The sequence below is a fragment of the Martes martes genome (assembly GCF_963455335.1).
Source record: "Martes martes genome assembly, chromosome: 4".
In the NCBI taxonomy this organism is placed as follows: domain Eukaryota; kingdom Metazoa; phylum Chordata; class Mammalia; order Carnivora; family Mustelidae; genus Martes; species Martes martes.
This window is the reverse complement of record NC_137891.1, coordinates 170365215-170384863: the sequence shown is the minus strand read 5'-3', so window position 1 is coordinate 170384863 and position 19649 is coordinate 170365215. Positions and strand designations below refer to the sequence as shown.

Here is a 19649-nt window from a genome sequence, read left to right as displayed (position 1 = left end):
TTCCATTTTGCTCTAAAACAAAACTCTGCTCAGGTCACTCCCTTGCTCAGATCCCTTCCCTAATTCCCCACTGTTCTCAGGACAGAAGCTGTACTCCTTAGACACACGAGGCCCTGCATCATGATCTGACCCTCCACTCGAGCTTTCTCCCCTCTCCAACGGGCACCCTCTGCTCAAGTCACACCTTGGCAGTTTCGCGCAACCACCCTAGGTTCTCATCGCTCCCTGTCATCGCAAGGGATGCATCTCCTAGATACCCTGCCCTCTTGGACTTACCTTGGAAAGCCTTTCTTAAGCCCCAGGCTGAGGCCCATGCCCTGCGTGGTTGTTGATGGTCTGATTTCTCATCTTTCTCTGACGGGGTCCTTTTTGAGAGCAGGGAAGATCAGTATCTCTTTGCTCCGTACAGTCCCTGCCCCACCAGATCTTCCCAAACTCTGGTTTCAAGTGGTTTCTGATTGTCAGTTCACTGGTCCGGATTTGGAGCCTCCCAAATACGTTACCCACAGTCCACAGGCCAGGGGCGGAGAGAGCCTGGTGAAGAGCGCTCTAGCCCGAGCGCGCCACTTGCACTTCCCGGGGCGGCCGCCAGGGGCCGCCGGGCTCTTTGTTTTCCTTTCTGGCCCCGGGTCGGGGCCGGAGGCCTGCAGAGCGCATGCTCTGGGGCAGTTCGCGGCCGGGCGGGCGAGCGGAGGAGTTGCTTGTGGCGGACCTGCAGCGAGGTAGGTCGCGCCCGTCACGGGCGGAGGGTCGGGGCGGCGGGTCGGAGCGGAGGGCGGCGCGCGGAGCGACTACAGCCGGAGCCCTGGCGGGCCGGGGCCGTTGCCCGCGTGCTCGTGTCGGCGGCGCCGGCCCCACGTGAAGCCGGGCGGCAGGAAGGCGCGGGTGCGGGCGCGCGGGTCCCCGGCCCCGCGGGGCGCCCTGGCGCGGGCCCGGCCCCGCCTGGCTCGAGCGAGGGCCGCGCGGCCCCTATGCCGCCGCGCCTCTCCCGCCCGGCCCGCGGCGCCCGCTCGGGCGGGAGATTCAAATGGCCCGAGAGGGGCCGGCCGGGTGCGCGCGGCCGCGGTGACCCCGCTGGGCGCCGAGCCGCGCGCCTCGCGGCCCGGGACCCGCCGCCCCGGCAGGGGCTGCGCTTCCGGAGCGGGGAAAGTGGTTTTGACCAGCGTTCGTCTGGAGGATGCGTTCGGCCGAGCAAGGAGAGGGATCCTGCCGGGCCAGAGTGTGTGCTTGAGGAGCGCGAGGGTAGGCTGGGGAGGGTCGACTTCAGGGACAGAAGTCTCAGCGTCAACAAGCACCGGGATGAAGACTTGACCCTTGGAGTGGTGCGCTGTGAACCCCGCATCAGCTCATCTGTCAACCGATTATTTACTGACTGACTGCTCCGTGCTGCGCTGGCGGGGCTGGGGAGCAGTGGGGAGAGGGGCCCCGTGTGGCCTTTACAGAGCTCCTGGTCTCCTTGGGGAGACCCATCTGGGGGCCTCAGTCATGGTCCGGGGTTTCATCGAAGTATGCCCGTGGAACCATTCATTCATTCATTCATTCATTCATTCAGATAGTAATGGAGGTGCTCCAACCCAGTGTGACTTGTGTGCCCTAGCAGAAGTTGAGTGTATGGAGTGGTACAGGAACTCTTGAGGGAGCCACCCAGCCCTGCTCAGGAGGGTCAGGATGGCTTTCCAGGTGAGGTGACTCTTGAATGGGGTTTTGAAAGGACAGTGGAGTTATTCAGCTGACTGGGGTGGAGGGGTTAGTGTCGTCCATCCAGTCCTTTGCATAAAGGCATGAAGGTACAGGTGAGTGTTGGGGTCAGGAATACCACCGATTTAAGTCTGGAGTACAAAGAAGGGAGTAACAAGGCACATCAAGGGCTGGGTCTTGAAAGGTCTGGAGTGCAAGACCAAGAAACCCTGGGTGGGGGTGGAGGAGGCAGAGAGGGTGTCACCCAAGAAGGGCATCAGAATGGAGTCTGGAAAGATGAATTCAGAGTTCACCTTACTCTTGTTGCAAAGACATCCCAAGAGCAGGAATACTGTTCAGCTTTGCAACTTGGGCCTTGGGCCACCCATCTAATCTCCCTGGGTGTTAGTTTCCTTATCTGTAAAATAAAGGTAAGAGGCATGTGTTGAGAATTACTAATATCCTGTACTTTTCATAAAGCAGTGATTCTAACATCGGTGGAAGCTGAGGCCCCTTGCCCGCAGGCACAGCTCTGTATACAAGGGGGCTCCTCTGGCGAGGAACTCCTGGGATGAAGTATGCCAGCGCTGTGCCCGGCACGTAGCAGTTGCTCAGCAAGTGTTTGTTGACACATGAGACCCTCTCCTCCCTTTCCTCCCGGGGACCTTTCTCACAAAGAGATTCCTAAGCCTCTGAGACTGGCAGGCAAGTGTCTGCCTTCTGATGTTGGTGAGGTGGGGGTGGTGGCCAGGACAGCTGCTGTGGTCAGAGAGGGCGCTGTCTTCCTTTGCCGAAACAAGGCTGTGGAGAGGTCATAGGAGGTCACAACAGGAACACCGGGCCCCTGGTAGACTGTCTAGTCTGGTGTGCCTTCATTCACCACATGAGGAAACTGGAGCCCAGGGAGAAGAGGGGAGGAAAGATGGGGGGGTACTCTGGCCCTGGTGGGGAGTGATCAGGAGACCTGGGATCTCATCCCACCTGTGTGGCTTGGGTCACCTTTGCTGAGCCTCAGCTTTTGTATCTATAAAACCAGGGTGATCACACTTGCCTCCGAGGGCATTGTAGGTGGCTCTTAGTGGAAGTTGACTCTATACCTGACTTCTGCTTATTTGTGACTGTGTCTCACTCTTCTCCCAGACAGTAAACGCTGAAGATGGTAGCAGTGTTTGTCTCTTAGGGAATGAGAGGTGGGGGCAAAAGATTGCTACTTATTTCTAGCCCAGACACTTAGTGTGTGGTTAAGAAAACACACCCAGAGTCAGTACAAAGGACTGATTTGTACAATCGAGGATATGCAGGTGGGTAATGGGTGCTGGGCTCCACCTTTTTTTTCTTTCTTTCTTTCTTTCATTCATTCATTCATTCATTTATAGCTTCTTTCTTTCTTTCCCTAAGTAATCTCTGTACCCATTGTGGGGCTCCAACTCACAACTCTGAGATCAAGAGTTGCCTGCTTTTCCGAGTGAGCCAGCCAGGTGCCCACAGGGCTCCACCTTTTAGGGGTGCCTTCATCCCCTGCCCTGCCTCTGGGATTGCTCACAACAGCATTCTGCAGTACCTAAAGTCTTCTATCTGAGAGACATATATTCTGAGGCTCACAGAGAACTCAGGTCTGTCCTTCCCCAAGTCCTTCAGTGGCCCCCACACCCACCTGGCCCACCCACTCAGACCAAACTGCCTCAGTGTCTTCTCTCTGGTCTCACCACCCTCTTCCACTCAGCTGGCTTCTGCCCTCACTTGTCGTGTTTGGCCAAGCTCATGGATTCTGGGGAGGCCTGCCTGGGCTGCCTCCACCCCTGCCTGGATCATGGCCTGCCTTTGGCCGACCTGGTTTTTGTTTTTGTTTTAAGTCAGTCAGCTATACCTTGGTTCTATTCCTGACTCTCTCTTACCGGCTGTATTCTCTGAGCCTCAGGCCCATCAATTGACTTAGGAGTGATAGTACTTTTGCTTGTTGTGACAAGTAGAAGGCTGTTGGCATACAGAAAATAGGAGTGGCCGGTACCCGAGAGTGGCTCATATTTCAAGGAGTAGGTTGGTATGGTGGACAGACACGTAAGCTGTAGAGTAGTTACAGTCCAGAAGTCTGTCCCAGTTTCTCTGGGAGAGAATGGTTAGTTTAGGATGAGGGGAGGGACCAGGAAGGTTTACCAGTGGAGGTGGATTTGGGACTGAGTAGACATTCTTCCAGTAGGATAAGGGATGGGAATAGAGATGCAAATGGTCTGGAGAGAACAGTAAGCAGTCTGAGATTGTGTAGGAAGCAAAAGGAGGATGTGATAGAGAAGGGATGAGGCCGTATGTTATATCAGTACCAGACTCTGGAGGCCTTTCGCACCAAGCTAAGAAATGTGGGCTTTGTCTTCCAGGCAGAGGGAACCACTGGGGAGTCTGAGCAAGAAAGCAGCTTGTTTTAGGTCTGAGGTTTAGAAAGATCATGACTGACTTAACGGAATGACACGGGGTGGGGATTAGGAAGACCAGAGCCAAGGGGCTATCTTTTCTTGGGGAGAGGGTATGAGAGACAGTTCCCAGGCAGCCTGAGAGACTGGGGAGCCTGGGGAGGAAGTTGACAAGAGCACCAGCTTTGGAGTCTGACCAACCTGGTTGAGACCTTCACTTCCTCTCCCAGTCCTGGGTGAGATACTCTTAACTTTCTGAGCCTCAGCTTCCTTATCTGTAAAGTAGGATCAGTGTGCTTAGCTTGCAGTGAGATGTCCCACAATGTTCACCAAAACACAGGTGACTAAGGAGATGTTCACTGGATTCCAGCCCACAGGAACACATGTTTTTGTTAGTGCCCCGTGATACCAATCACCTCATGTTTATTTTCCGTCTCCACTCCAGACCTTACCTACAGGTCAGCCTAGCATCTGCACCAGTATGCTGACATAATTCTCTTCCCTGTGTTTTCACTTCTTGCTGTGAGTACTTTTCCGCACTACAACACGGTCTCCCTCCCCGCCACAGCTGTCCTCTACAGGTCACTCTGATGAACTGACGGGAGATTTACCTTTGGCAGGACAGGGCCTTGGACACAGTGAACTGGCTGCCAACTTGGCCAGAGGTACAGGCTTTCTACCTGAAACTAAGGGATACCTGTTCTATCCCACACCCCTTAACCCACCCAGCTCTGCATACTTAACATCGCTTCTTGCTGGCTCCCAAAGACTTTGGACTTAATGAAAACATCTGGTAAAATGGGGCTCTTGGGTCTCTCCTCCCCTGTTGTCCCCCAGTGTTCTCCCACTTAACTAAATAGAAGTTTACCATCCTCCAAGTCAAATTTTTTTTTAAGATTTAATTTTTTTTTTTTTTAGATTTTTTTCATTTATTTATTTGACAGAGATCACAAGTAGGTGGAGAGGCAGGCAGAGAGAGGAGGAAGCAGGCTCCCTGCTGAGCAGAGAGTCCGATGCAGATGCGGGCTCAATCCCAGGACCCTGGGATCATGACCTGAGCCGAAGGCAGAGGCTTTAACCCACTGAGCCACTCAGGGGCCCTTTTAAGATTTAATTTTAAGTAATCTCTATACCCAGGGTGGGGCTCGAACTCCCAACCTTGAGATTAAGAGTCACATGCTCCACCAGCTGAGCCAGCCAGGTGCCCCATTTCATTCTAGTCATTTAAGCCAAGGCCTGGGAGTCCTTGTGTTTCGCCAGGCTTATAGCAGGATCCTGGGGAGGCCTGCTGGGGATCCCCTGGATTTCCTTTAGGATGAAGAAAGTCATTCTGGATCCCTCCCTCTCCCTCACTCCACACATCTAATCCACAAATCGAATCTGTCTCCTAAGTTGATCTGTTTTGTTCCTTTTCCTCTCTTAGCTCAGACAGACCCAGTCAAGTCAGCGTCATCTCATTTGGATGCCTGCAATGGCCTCCTCTTCCAACCCATCCCAGTTCCTTTACGGTAGCCAGAACAACCGCTGAAGAGTATAAATCTGAGGAAGACTTTCTTAAAAGTTTTCTGTTTTCCCTAGAAGGCCGTGCATGATCCAGCCCCTGCTCACTTCTTGCCTTCTGACCAGTTCTCCAGCTGCAGCGCACTGGCCTCTCCCAGTTCCCAAACTTACCACACCGTGTCCCAGGCCAGTTTTGTCCTGGTCTTGCAGTGCCAGCTTTCCCTCAGATTTCAGGTCCTAGCTTAAAGGTCGCACCTCCCTCACCACTCCCTTCCCCTACCCCAAGTTATTTTCTTTTTCTTTCATTTATTTTGGTGTGATAAAATATACATGAAGTTTACCATTTTCACCATTTTTTTCCACTTTAACCTTGTTTAGTAATGTTTCTTTCCTGCTACAATGTGAGCTCCATGAGAACAGGGAGAGGGTTAGTCTCCTTTATCCTTGCCACATGTGGCCCAACGCCAAGCAGTGGTAATAGGCACTCAATAAATATTTGTGGAACAAATGAGTAAATGCTGCCGTGTCTTGAGTACTTACTGTGTGCTTGGCACTGCAGAGTCCATTACAACATTTCATTCAGTTTTGACAGCAGCCCTGAGAGATGGTCATAGCATTCCCCCCGACAGAAGAGGATACAGCTCAGAGGTCAAGGCTGCTGGCCAACCAGGGTCACAAAAGCCGGGGTGAACAAGCCACAGCTCTAGCAGATGAATCTCTAATCCCAGAAAATGTGCATCTTTAGCATGGTAAGGGGTGGGGAGGTCTCAAAGAGGTGGGTCCCAAAAAGAGGAGTCCCACCCCAAAAGAATAAAAGTTGGGTGACTTTCAGAACTGCCACCTCATCAGAGTCAGAACAGGCCTGTCACAACCTGTAGAGGAAGCTCAGCCTACACAGGCTTGGAGGGTTCTGAACCTTTGGCTGCTTCCTTATCTTCAGTCTTTTGTTCCCCACCAGGATAGTAAGCAGAAATGTGCTCAGAAATTCAGAGGCTATTGGCCTTGTGTTCATTACCATGCAGTGGGGAGCAGGAGAGGCTGATGCTCTAGGACCTGCTAGAAGGAGGAGATGGGGAGGAGGTTAGGCCCACAGCTGAGCCTGGGAAGGGCTTGAAATTCTCACTCTGGTTTATAGTCTTGGGTGGAATCTCATCCCTTAACTGCAAAAGGGAGGAGAGGTGGGTTAGATTAGATTAGAGCTGTGCTCAGGCATCGCCTGGGGCAGGGTCTAGATGTTATATTTGAAGATTTTATTTATTTATTTGTCAGAGAGAGAGAGTACGTGCACAAGCAGGCAGAGAGGCAGGCAGAGGCAGAGAGAGAAGCAGCCTCCCCGCCGAGCAAGGAGCCCGATGTGGGACTCGATCCCGGGACCCCGGGATCATGACCTGAGCCGAAGGCAGTGGCTTAACTGACTGAGCCACCCAGGTGTCCCTAGATGTTATAATACAGGATATGAGTGTATAGTTTACAGTATTAGGTCATTTCAGCCTCAATAACAAAGATGTAGGTACGATTCTTATCCCTATTTTACTGAGGAAGAAACTGAATCATGAAGAGATTAAGTAATTCTGCCCAACGTCAAGCACCTAGAAAGACTCTGGCCCTGAGACTCTGTGGGCACGGGCTATTCCACTTCCACATCAGGGTAGCTCTGAAGAGCGCTGACCCCTGCCGGCCACTCCAGAACCTTTGCAGTCCAGAGTAAAGAGCCCCAGGCTTTGACAGTTTCACAACCTTAAAGACCAGGGCTCCATAAGGATTTATTTCTGGGGCTGGGTGTGTGGAGGAAGAAGGCTTTGGACACAGTTTGGGCTGGATTGGAACTGAGAGAGCTGGGGAGAGTGTCTCTGGGAGCAGCCCTGAGGAAGACAGGGAGACTGTTGTGGGGCAGCAGCAGCCAAATGAGGGAGCGATTTGGGGCCGAAGCCCTCAGCTGTCCTGGGTGGTGCTAGGTCCAAGAAACTTTCTTGCCACTCAGTGCTTTCCTTTTCCCTTTTTGTAACACCTGGTGAGTGTATATAGTGTTTATTTCTTTTCTTTTTTTTTTTTTTAGATTTTATTTATTTGCTAGAGAGCACATGAGAGCACAAGCAGGGGGTGCGGCAGGCAGAGGGAAAAGCAGGCTCTCTGGAGAGCATGTAGCCCCATACAGGACTCGGGGGATCCCAGGACCCTGGGATCATGACCTGAGCTGAAGGCAGCTGCTTAACAACTGAGCCACCCAGGCGCCCTAAGTGTATATTTCTTAATTGGACTGTTTAGGAAAGCCGGTGTCTTCTCAGTAGTGGCACTTTTGGATCAAAGAGCACAGATGGTCTGGTTTGGTTTTATATAATGAGAATAGCTTTTATTGTTTGGTTGGTTGGTTGGTTTTTTCTTTTGGTCTGAAAACAATAGTGCTTTACCAAAGTTACTGTTGGTTATCTCAGGGTTGAGGGGGAGCTGTGAGGGATACTTAACTTGATTTTGGTTCTTCAAGGTTTTAATTTTTTATAATAAAATAAAAAATAGGGGTGCCTGGCTGGCTCAGTCAGAAGAGCATGCAGCTCTTGATCTCAAGGTCATGAGTTTGAATCTCACAGGTGGAGAAATTACAGAAATATATAAGTAAACCTAAAATAAATAAATAATTTAAAAAGACATGTAAAGTTCTTTGTCAGATATCTTAGATAATACAGGAAGGTACAAGGAAAAAAAGTAAGTGTCCATAATCCCATTTTCCAGAGGTTACCATTATTAATAGTGAATGTATTTCCTACCACAGAGTCTTGTGTACCTATTTTTACATGTGTGTACCTATTTTTACATGTGTATGCCTTTTTTATGGGATGATGGACTGTTTTTTCAAGCTGCTTATATTATTTGGCAACAAACATCTTCTTATTCAATAAACAAATCTCTGAAAGCGTCAGTTTTAATGGCCTCATATTGTTCTATCCTGAATATACTGCATATTTCCTAGGCACCCCCTACCATGGAGCACATGGATTGCTCCTTTTTTTTCTTTTTCTTTTTTCTTTCTTTCTTTTTTTTTTTTTTTTTTTGGTTACTGTTAGGAAGAATACAGTAGAGAATAAGTGTGAAACCTAAACTTTGGGTGTATCCACTATTCTGTTCTTGTTCTTCTCAGATAAATTCTGAGAAGTGGAATTGTCAGAATTTCTCTTACCTTTTTTAGGGGTTTTGGTAAAGGTTACTTAGAGCAGGAAAATGACTGCCATTTCTGAGATGGAATATTTGCCTCGGTTTTTCAGGAAAGGAAGATGCCACCCAAACGTATAGCCAAGAGAAGGTCACCTCCAGAAGATGCTCTCCCCAAAAGCAAGAAGGTGAAGGGTAAGTTGGTGTTGGCCTCTGTCTCTGAATGGGGGACCTCTTGGAGCCCCCAGAATCTAGGACTGGGCTCCTTCCCCCGACATCTGAAGCTGAGGGGCCTAGAAGCCCAGGAACTCCACCCAGATGGAGGGTCTCTTGTAGCTTACCGAATCCTACCCTCGGCAATTGTAAAGGAGCAGAGACTTGTCTACAAGCACTTAGGCAGTACTGGCGGCGGTTGGGGTGGGGGGTAAGACCCTAGGTAGGACTTTGCTCCAGGCAGTAATATACTATGGCTAAGACCATTGACTTCCAGAAGTGGGTTCAAGTCCAGGCTCTGCCACTTTCTAGCCGTGTAGTTTTGAGCAGGTGACTTAACCTCTCTGAGCTTGAAGTAACCCATTCATAAAATAGAGGCAAGAACAGCAATCTCACTGGGCTGTTAAGAGGAAAATGAGATAACGTCCTGGTAGCATTTGAGGGAGGTACCTGTGCTTTGCTCAGAGGGAGGGAGACGGGGAGGAGAAAAGTCCACCCCCAATCTGGGAGGGAATAGTGTGGACCCACACTCAGACAGTGTCTGTCTTTTGCAGACCATCGTAACCAGGCAGTGAGGGCCGTTGCCTCCCATCGCGTTCCAGGTGCCCGGAGGCCGAGCCCTCCTGACCAGAAAACCCGACCAGGTGGCTCCCTGCCCAGGGCACCCTCTGCGCAGCCGTACTGGCCCTGGCAGCCGTGGCCGCACCCCCGGGGGGGAGGAGCTGGACGCCATTGGTTGTCCAGGGCTGCGGGCGTCTGCCATTGGCCCTCAGATGGCTCTGTGCCTTCCACTGGTTGGCTTGTATCTTTCGCAAATGCTTGTCTTCTGTCTTACTGCTGACCCTTCCTCTTCGGCTGCGCGTCAGCTCCCTGATAGGAGCGGAAGGGTTCTGTGGGAGTATGTCTAGGACTTAAGTCGCAGCCTGAGGGTGGTGGCTAGGGACAGTGCTCTGACCCATGTAGGTTCCTTTGGTTGCAGTGCAAACTTTATTGTTTATTAGCTCCATGACTCTGGGACGGTTACTTAACCTCTGAGTCTCTGTGTCCTTTCCTATGAAACAGGAGCCTAAATATGGAAGGTCTGTAGTATAATTTAGGGGACTACGAGGCAACTTAACATTCGTAGAATAAGCAGCCAGTAAAGGGTAGACCTTATCTGAGTCCTTACTGTTGGCACCATGACTCCTGAGAACTTAGAGCTATTCAGGAAAACTGTATCCTCACTGTTCTCTTCCCCTCCCCACCAAGATTCATTTCACAATATTGAGTGTCTTCATGTTTCCATGTCCTCCCTCATATTAATACGTGCTCAGTTTTTAATTTTCAAAAAAACCTTGTGACATAGTTATCTTTGCTATTCACGTTTTACAGATGAGGAGACTTAGGCTTCCTAGAAAGTTCCTATGACTGGTCTGTGGCAGAGCAAGGGCTTGAACCCAGGCGTCTGTGGTCCCAGAGCCCATGCAGCAACCCCTCCTCTCTCCTGTCATCCTGCACACTCAAGAGCTGTCTTCTTCACCCCTCAGTCTCCCATAGGTCCCACAGCACAGAACCAGGAATGGTGCTGACACTGGGCCAGGGTGACGTGGGCCAACTGGGGCTGGGCGAGAATGTGATGGAGAGGAAGAAGCCAGCTCTGGTGCCCATTCCGGAGGACATCGTGCAAGCTGAGGCTGGGGGCATGCATACTGTGTGTCTAAGCAAAAGTGGCCAGGTAGGTTGGGGTGGGTGGCCCAAGACTGGTCTGGGCCTGGGGTTGGAGGGCTTGAGGAAGGAGCTTTGAACCACACACATTACTCTGTGGAGATGAAGCTGGTCAGCTGCACAGGGAGTGGTCTAAACAAGAATGGACTGAAGCCAGACTTGTGCTAATGGGGGTATCTTGGGCACAGGTCTACTCCTTTGGCTGCAACGATGAGGGTGCCCTGGGAAGGGACACATCAGTGGAGGGCTCAGAGATGGTCCCCGGGAAAGTGGACCTGCAAGAGAAAGTGGTACAGGTGTCAGCAGGAGACAGTCACACAGCAGCCCTCACTGAGGATGGTCGCGTTTTCCTCTGGGGCTCCTTCCGGGTAAGACTGGGTCTGGAAGACCTCATGGGGACTGGCTGTCAGAATTCACTGGTGAGAGCCCAATGATAATCCATCTCCACCTCCCCGTTGTACTTAACGGCGGGGAAATCAAGGCCCGGAGGCAGAGCTTGGACCCAGACCCAGGTCTCTTCATCCAGGCCTGTCCACACCCCTGGCTCTTTCCTTGAATCTATATTATGAAGTGTGTTATCTTGGGAAAAGGGTGGGTCAAGGAGGCCTTTGGGCTGAGGCAGATCCAGGGAGCCTGCTGTCCTCACCCTTCTCCCTGCCTTCAGCCTCCCCCCTCCCTCGCCCTCTTCTACATCTGTCAGGGGTTTTGGGGTACATGGGAAGGATTGTCGCATCTCAGAATTTCTGAGGCAAGGGAGTTTAAACAGTAGAGTCAGTATTAAAATTGTTTTGGTACTTTGGTATTTATTTTGAAATGTCAAAAATAAAGGAATCTGATGAGGTGTGTCCTCATCAGGGCTGTTTTTAAACTTTTTTTTTTTTTTAAGATTTTATTTATTTATTTGACAGAGAGAGACAGTGAGAGAAGGAACACAGAAAGGGGAGTGGGAGAGGGAGAAGCAGGCTTCCCACGGAGCAGGGAGCCCAATGAGGGGCTCAATCTCAGGACCCTGGGATCATGACCTGAGCCGAAGGCAGACACTTAACAACTGAGCGACCCAGGCATCCCTGTTTTTAAAACTTCTTTTTTTTTTTTTTTAAAGATTTTATTAATTTATTTGACAGAGAGAGAGATCGCAAGTAGGCAGAGAGGCACGCGGAGAGAGAGGGGGAAGCAGGCTCCCTGCCGAGCAGAGAGCCTGATGTGGGGCTCGATCCCAGGACCCTGAGACCATGACCTGAGCCGAAGGCAGAGGCTTAACCCACTGAGCCACCCAGGCGCCCCTGTTTTTAAAACTTCTTATGGAGAATTTCAAACACCTGAAAGTAGTCAGAAAAATACCGAATACCCATCTGCTTGCCTCCACTGTCATCAGCTTATGGCCAAGCTTATTTCTCTCTACTCCCATCCACTACCCTATTCCTTTGTTATTTTAATGCAAGTCATAAGCCACATAGCATTTCACTCATGAAGTATTTCCCTGTTTGTCCTGGCTCCTGCCCAGCGCCTCATCTTCATCTGGCCCCAGTCCCCTTCACCAGACAGCTCTGGGGTTGCTGCGAGCCTGGACCTGGCTGGTCTGGGGCAGACAGGACAGGCCGGTAAGTGCTCTGTCTGGCCTTCCAGGACAATAACGGTGTGATTGGACTCTTGGAGCCCATGAAGAAGAGCATGGTGCCCGTGCACGTGCAGCTGACTGAGCCTGTAGTGAAGGTGGCCTCAGGTGAGCCTGGGGGTACTCACATTAGGCAGGAGCTGGAGAACTCGTTCCAGGGCAGGCCTGGTCTTGGGCCTTACAGACAAGCCCTGTATCCTCTGCCTTCCTCTCCCCCGCAGGAAACGACCACTTGGTGATGCTGACAGCTGATGGTGACCTCTACACTTTGGGCTGTGGGGAGCAGGGCCAGCTGGGCCGTGTGCCTGAATTATTTGCCAACCGTGGTGGCCGGCAGGGCCTTGGTAGGTGGCTTAGGTCCTTCTGGAAGGGCAGCTAGGCAAGCCACCCCCTGGAGAACGTCAGAAGCAGGAGGGATTCTCTCTGTGTGTTTAGGCTTGCATCAGATAGGCCTGCGGTGATAGGTGAGATCTCTGACTCTAAAGCCAGACCACCCTGGATTTGAATCTTGGTTCTTCTACCTATTGGCTGTAGTTTTCTTATCTCTAAACGTACTGGATGTTTCTCACCTCTAAACATACTTCATCGGGTTGTGGTGAAGTGAAATAAGTTAACGTAGAAGAACGTTTGGCACATGGTAAGTTCCATGTAAATGCTACCTTTTATGACTCGGGGAGTCTAAGTGAGGCACTTATACTCTCTTGACCTCAGTTTCCTCTTCTTTAAATGGGGAAAAGGAAGAAGAATCCCTGCTTAGCTTCCCTCCAAGGGCTGTAGTAATGGGGAAAAACACACAGGGCAGAGCGAGAAGGTGTGTGTGTCTGCCACTGACCCCGGTCTCCTCTCTGCCTCTGTCTCCTCCTCAGAACGACTCCTGGTCCCCAAGTGCGTGATGCTGAAATCCAGAGGAAGCCGGGGTCATGTGAGATTCCAGGATGCCTTCTGTGGTGCCTACTTCACCTTTGCCATCTCCTGCGAGGGCCATGTGTATGGTTTTGGCCTCTCCAACTATCATCAGCTTGGTGAGTCCCAAGCCCAACATCTGGCACAGCCCAGAGTGACTTGGGTTCCAATCCTGGCTTCACTACTCATTTGCTGGGCACCCTTGTTGCGGTCAGCTTACGCCTCAGACCCATAGTTTTGCTCTCTGTAAAGTGAGAAGATCTATACCTTGGTATTGGTGTGGGGGAGGCAGCCTCACTATGTGAGGGGATGAAGAAGGACAGCTCCTTGGACAGCTTCACCCTTGACAGCTCTATCCTGGCCTTTTCCTCCCAGGAACCCCGGGCACAGAATCTTGCTTTGTACCCCAAAACTTGACATCCTTCAAGAACTCTACCAAGTCCTGGGTGGGCTTCTCTGGTGGCCAGCATCATACAGTCTGCATGGATTCGGAAGGTGGGACCGCTGGGTTGGGGATGGAGTATTCCTTGGGCATAGCCCAGCCAGACTCCTGAGACCGGGGTCCTTGGAACCTGGGCCTACTCCGTGGGTTGGGTCAGATGTGGGTCCATGAGGGCCAACCCCATTCCCCAGAGTCCTGGCACTCATCCAAGTATGAGCCCAGTGGGGTCCTATGGAGGTTCTCCCAGGCCTCCCTGGGACAGATGCTGCACACCTGCTTCTCACCACTCTGGGAGTGGGTACCAGCTCCCGTGGATATGGGAGCGCCTCAGGCCTACCTGGAGCATGCCCTCTGCTCCTCCTCATCTCTCCTCCCTCCTCCCACAGGAAAAGCGTACAGCCTGGGCCGGGCCGAGTATGGGCGGCTGGGCCTTGGGGAGGGTGCTGAGGAGAAGAGCATACCCACCCTCATCTCCAGGCTCCCTGCCGTCTCCTCGGTGGCTTGTGGGGCTTCCGTGGGGTATGCCGTGACCAAGGATGGTGAGTTGGGGCTGCCCACCCTCGGTGTGGTTGTGTCTTGGGGGTCATGATTCTTACCGGACTGCTCGTCAGGCTCTGATGTCCGTGATTAAACAGAGCTGAGATACAGAGAGCACTGTTTGTGAGGACCTTGTTTTCTCCTGTCAGAAGCTCTGGCTTTGATGAACATAAAATGAGTAAACAAACTATTTTCATAAGGGTGATATGTTTCGTAGCATAGGAGAATAGTAAGGAGAGATATACCACTGAGGCCCACACAGGCAGTAGGACTTGAATCCAGGTCTCCAGAGTCTTAACTCAGGCTTCTCTTTATACTTTCCACCAAGGTGACCCCTTTATTTACAACCTAGTATGTGCCAGCTTCCCAGGGAGTTGTACTTAGACTTTTATTAGGAGAGAGAAGGCTTAGTCACTAGGGTTCTAGCAGGCACAGCAGAGGAGGGTATGAACCAGGTGGTCACCAAACCCTGAGTGGGTGAGTGGGATAGCCACAGACACTTTGAGAAGTCTGGAGCTGATGAAAGCACTTGACCTGGAATTACCTGGGAAGAGTTCCTGAGGAAGTGGTGCTTGTACTAACTTTAAAGGTTCAGTCCTTTATGATAAGCAGTGGAGGGCATCCCAGGCACAGGAACATCCAGATCAGTCTCTAAGGTCCTTGGAATGGAAGGTGGTGTAGGGGTTTGGGGAGTGGCTAGTCACCTAGAGCCTTGAATGCCATGCCTAGGAGCAGGGAGAAGTCTTTAGCAATGTGTAAGGACTGTTGTCTCTGCTTGACAAAACTATTTTTTTAATCTATCATCTCTTTGGCTTCTCCCAGCTTCTCTGAACTCCCAGAGGCTGGGTCATTGCTAGGCTGCTATGGGCCAAAGCCAAAATTCACCCTCATGTTCCAGGCTTCTCACAGTATAAAAGATGGGGCTAGGGATCCTGGAGACAGCTGCCCCCATTTCTCTCCCCTGTAGGTCGTGTTTTCGCCTGGGGCATGGGCACCAACTACCAGCTGGGCACAGGGCAGGAGGAGGATGCCTGGAGCCCAGTGGAGATGACAGGCAAACAACTGGAGAACCGTGTGGTCTTATCAGTGTCCAGTGGGGGCCAGCACACAGTCTTACTAGTCAAGGACAAAGAACAGAGCTGATGAAGCCTCTGCGGGCCTTGCTCCCGGCCCCACCACTCTCCCTCCTGGAACTGGGAAGCTATGATGACTACAGATTCCAACACGCCCCCCCTGCCCCGAGTACTCTGTCATCTCCTGCCTTTTTCCTATCAGCAGAACAGAATCCTCTTCCTCTTTTCTGTCCTCCTTTCCTGAATCATCCTGCAACCTACAGGATGAAGGGGAGTGGGGGGAAATGGAAGAGGGGAGGAGGTTTTGGCAGCCGGAACATTGCTCACCCCAGAGCTATGTGATTAGAACTTTCCGCCTCATCCCTACCTCCCATGGTCCTGGCTGACCCTGGTTTTGCCTGCCAAAAACCAAAAATTCCTCCCCTGGGGATTTGGTGCCCACGTTCTGAAAAGTTGGGAATCATCAAGCCCTATTCTAGCCATGTGCCACTCTCTGTCCTTCACAGTCCACAGGCAGACAAATGGTATGGTGGTCAGACCCAGCTGTCATGGACCTATGCCTGGGGGAAACTGGAGATGGGGCAGGGCTGCCCAGCTGTGGGCAACCCCAAGCCAAATATTTGGCCCTCAACAGATGTCCATGGAGAAGAAAAAAACAACGATCCTCCACTTGATCAAGAAAAAAGCCAATCAGCCTTCGTCCCAGAAGCACAAAGCATTCTGCCCTTCAGACATTGCCTGAGTATCCTGCTCATCGGACCTGCCTTACCTGCAGCCAAGGGCCTGAAATCTGGAAAGGAAGCTACATCTGCAGGGCAGGATGTGGAGGGGTGTGGGGAAGGAGAGTTTTATAAACAAACTTATAGCAATATTGAGAGTGAAGGGAGGGAGGGGAGAGGGGTCAGAGGGGCAGAGGCTGGTGCACAGAAAGGGAAGCAGCAGCTTGTACAGAGGCTGAGAAAATAGAACAGTTTCACTTTTTTTTTTTTTAAATGTAAAGTATTTTGGAGGGGAGAGTGAAATCTTTTAACACTTTGAATAAATTTAGAGTTTTATAAAACAGGCCACTTGTTTTCTACATACTCCCTGCTTTTTTAAGGGAGCTCCTGCTGTGTTGGGAAGAGCAGAATAAACCCATACCTATGCACCTGGGCAAGGCTAGGACTTAAGTGATGTCGCCATGTCCTGGTATGTGCCTGTCACCTGTTGATGTGGCTGTTTCATACAAATCAAAAAAGAGAAAAAGAGTTGGTTGATTTTTTTGCTTAGGTATTTATGTTTCAGGAATCACTGGAGTTTTTAAAAAAAAATTATGCTGCATAATGTGAGACACGGAATGGATCTTTTAATATCCTAATCCCAAACCAAGGTTTGAGTATAGTACATATCTATAAATACTTATACTAATCTTGCTGTTATATCATTTCTCAACAGCCGATGTAATTGATTAAACATGGTTAACTGCACAATAACTCTTAAGACTACTTACTAATATAAATGTAGATCTTTCCAGGCATTTGAGCAACCAAATCATACGGCTGACCTGTCTACAATGGTGATCCCTAGCCACATGTGGCTATTTACATTTAAATTAATTAAAATTGTAAAAATTTAAAATTAATTTCTTTGTTTGGACTAGCCACATTTCAAGTCCTCAGTAGTCCTGTTTGGCTGGTGCCTATGGGATTAGGCTATGCAAACATAGAACATTACTGTAATTGCAGAAAGTTACAGTGGACAATGCCGATCTAGAAGGTCTATTAATGTATAACAGGAAGTTTTTTATTATCACCAGAAGGATTCTTCTTGGAAAAGACTTGAAAAAATGAATATGAAGTAAAAGAACTTCAAATGTATTCTGTGATTTTTTTTTCCCCCTGAAGTTTTAGTTTTAATACAGGCAATATACTGATTGGAAATTGACTTCTTAGAAGGGACATCACACTTTGATTCTAATATTTCCTTTGAAAAGAAGCACTTGTGTGTCTGCTACTCAACACCCCCCCCCCAAAAAAAGTCCATTTGGTTTAGACTTACTGGAGTTTTCCCTTTTGACAGGATAGCATGTTGAAAATACTCTGTTCTTAACAGCTCTCCTGTATTGGAACTTAAAATGAGCCAGGCATTGTGCTGAACACTTTACATGCAATAATAGCTCTTTTAATCCTTACATCTGCCCTGCACAGTCATACTTGTCCCTTAGGAAACAGTCCCTGAGAGTTGTGACTTGCTTAAGGTCAAGAAGCTACCTACCAAATGCACAAACCAGGCTGGAATTTAAATCAGCCTCTACCTGAGCCTTGAACTTCAATTCCTTTTCCTTGTATGGCACGTAAGCGTTCTAAAACTCTCTGAAGGTGCTTTATGTATATGAGAACAGTCACATAGTACTCTATAATATACTCCTTGCTGTTCTGACAATTGTATGTTTTTGTTGTTGTTCCCTATAGTTAAGAATTGCCTTGTTTTCACATGTGTAGTTTTTTGGTGTTAGTGCCAATGTCTTAAGTGTAAATTTCCTTTTGTTCAAGTACATCAAGTACCCTGTTTTATGTTTTCCCCCATCCTTTTCCAACCTGGATTGATTACCTCAAAACAAATGTAATCATAGTACACAATGTGGCGCTGCTATAAATATTTACAAAGTTGTAAATGTTCAGTATTGCTTTGACAGACATTTTATTTATTTTTTGCCCAGTGTGGGTCTTGAACTCACACCCCCTCACTCCCGAGATCAAGAGTGGCACGCTGTACTGACTGAGCCAGCCAGGTGCTCCTTTTTTATGAGAAATTATAATCAGAAGATGGAGAAGTGTATATGTATGAACGAAGGACAGTCGCTAAGATACCTGAAACTACAAATGAGAAAGTACATTATTTAGAAATGTGCAGATTCTAGGGAGACGTGGAAACTGCCTCAAGAGAGTGGGAATTGGGGGTAGGGTTCGATAGGGTAAGGAACTGCTGTTTATCTTTTCATAAAATAGATATTTTCTCAGTGCCTAGCATATCTCAGACACTGTTGTAGGAATTTGATTAGAAACAAAACACAAGAATCCCTGTCTCAAGAAGCTTACACTCTGAATTAAAAAGAAACAAAGATTTTAAAGTCTTCCACGTGTAGTAAGCAAAGAGCACAGCAGAGGGGCTGGCAAATAGTACTAAACGAACAGCTCTCCACTCTAATTTGAAGGCCTCCAAATACCATGTTGGAGAATTTACTGGATGCCAGGCATTGGGCCAAGTACTTTCCCAACTTCTCATTTTCTCCGCACAACACCCAGTGTGGTAAGCACGGCTGTTATCCATATTAGTCTCAGGCTAAGTAACTTGCCAAAATAATTAGTGAGAGGGGGCTGGGATTGATAGCCAAACCTCCCAGCCGCTATACTTGCTACTTATTACCGTAAGTAGGATAAACCTGGAAATGTGGCAGCTAGTGGCTGATCTCAAGCTTTCAGACCGGTAAGCACTTCACTTGGGGGTCTAAGGCCCTGAATTTAGGAGGTATAAACTGGTAAAGAAGGGCCTAGTGGCTTATCAGCCCAGAGGGAGCCCCAGAAAGGGATCTTAAAGCTCTTGGGGTGAACTTCACTGTTAGAGTTGATGATCACTTACAGAAGCTCCCCATTCTAAGAAATGGGCGCCAGGTTGAGGCTTTGCCTTAGACACTCCCCGACTAGGAGAGTTAAACTGTCGGGATTATCTAGTCATTGTAATCAGTGTTCACTGAAGGCCTTCCATGGACAGGTCATTATTCTGGGACAAGGTAAGAGCTGGCGCTTTGGGTTATGGTAGTGGATACTGGACTCCAAAAAGTAGAGTGATGAGATTTAGGATTAATTGGTTGAGATGACAGGGTTGTGTCAATTTACACTGCCTGGAAACTTCTGCCCCCTCTTTCCACTCCAGGGCTATATACAGGAATAATGGAAGAATCCCATCTAACTTCAACAACAATCTCATGTCTTGCAAACTGGGGAACAGGGTCAGGGGGTGGCCGGGGCAGACCTGTGCTTTGCCTAAGGTCACGCAGTGGAACTGGATCGCCCTGGCTCCCAAAGGGGACTATTTGCAGGTTTGTTGGTTTTTATTGTTGTTTTTGTTTTTTACAATGAGCATAATTGGTTTTATAATTTTATTTAAGATTTTATTTATTTGAGATAGATCGAGAGCCAGTGAGCAAGAGAGCAGGAAGAGGGACAGAGGCAGAGGGCAAGCAGGCTATCCACTGAGCAGGTAGTCGGCCATGGGCCTCGATCCCAGGACGCTGGGATCATGACCTAAGCCGAAGGGAGACGCTTAACCGACCGAGTCACCCAGGCGCCCCAAGTTTTATAATCTTAAAAAGTACGTGTGTTCAGAAGGAAACGCGAGAAAACCAGTTTCCCGAGCAACCCGAGCGCCGGCATCTGGCCTGCTCCGCCCCAGCCCGC

General features: G+C 49.7%; 1 protein-coding gene across 1 annotated transcript; it reads left to right on the top strand.

Annotated features, from left to right (window-relative positions):
* The first annotated feature begins 673 nt into the window (after positions 1-673).
* Positions 674-16674, top strand: RCC1 (regulator of chromosome condensation 1). The gene is made up of 10 exons (XM_080802707.1): positions 674-722; positions 8840-8921; positions 10466-10653; positions 10832-11011; positions 12270-12366; positions 12480-12602; positions 13125-13280; positions 13537-13656; positions 13990-14142; positions 15108-16674. The coding sequence occupies exons 2-10, from the start codon at positions 8849-8851 to the stop codon at positions 15281-15283; spliced, it is 1266 nt and encodes a 421-aa protein (XP_080658833.1). The 5' UTR covers positions 674-722; positions 8840-8848; the 3' UTR covers positions 15284-16674.
* Positions 16675-19649: the final 2975 nt, after the last annotated feature.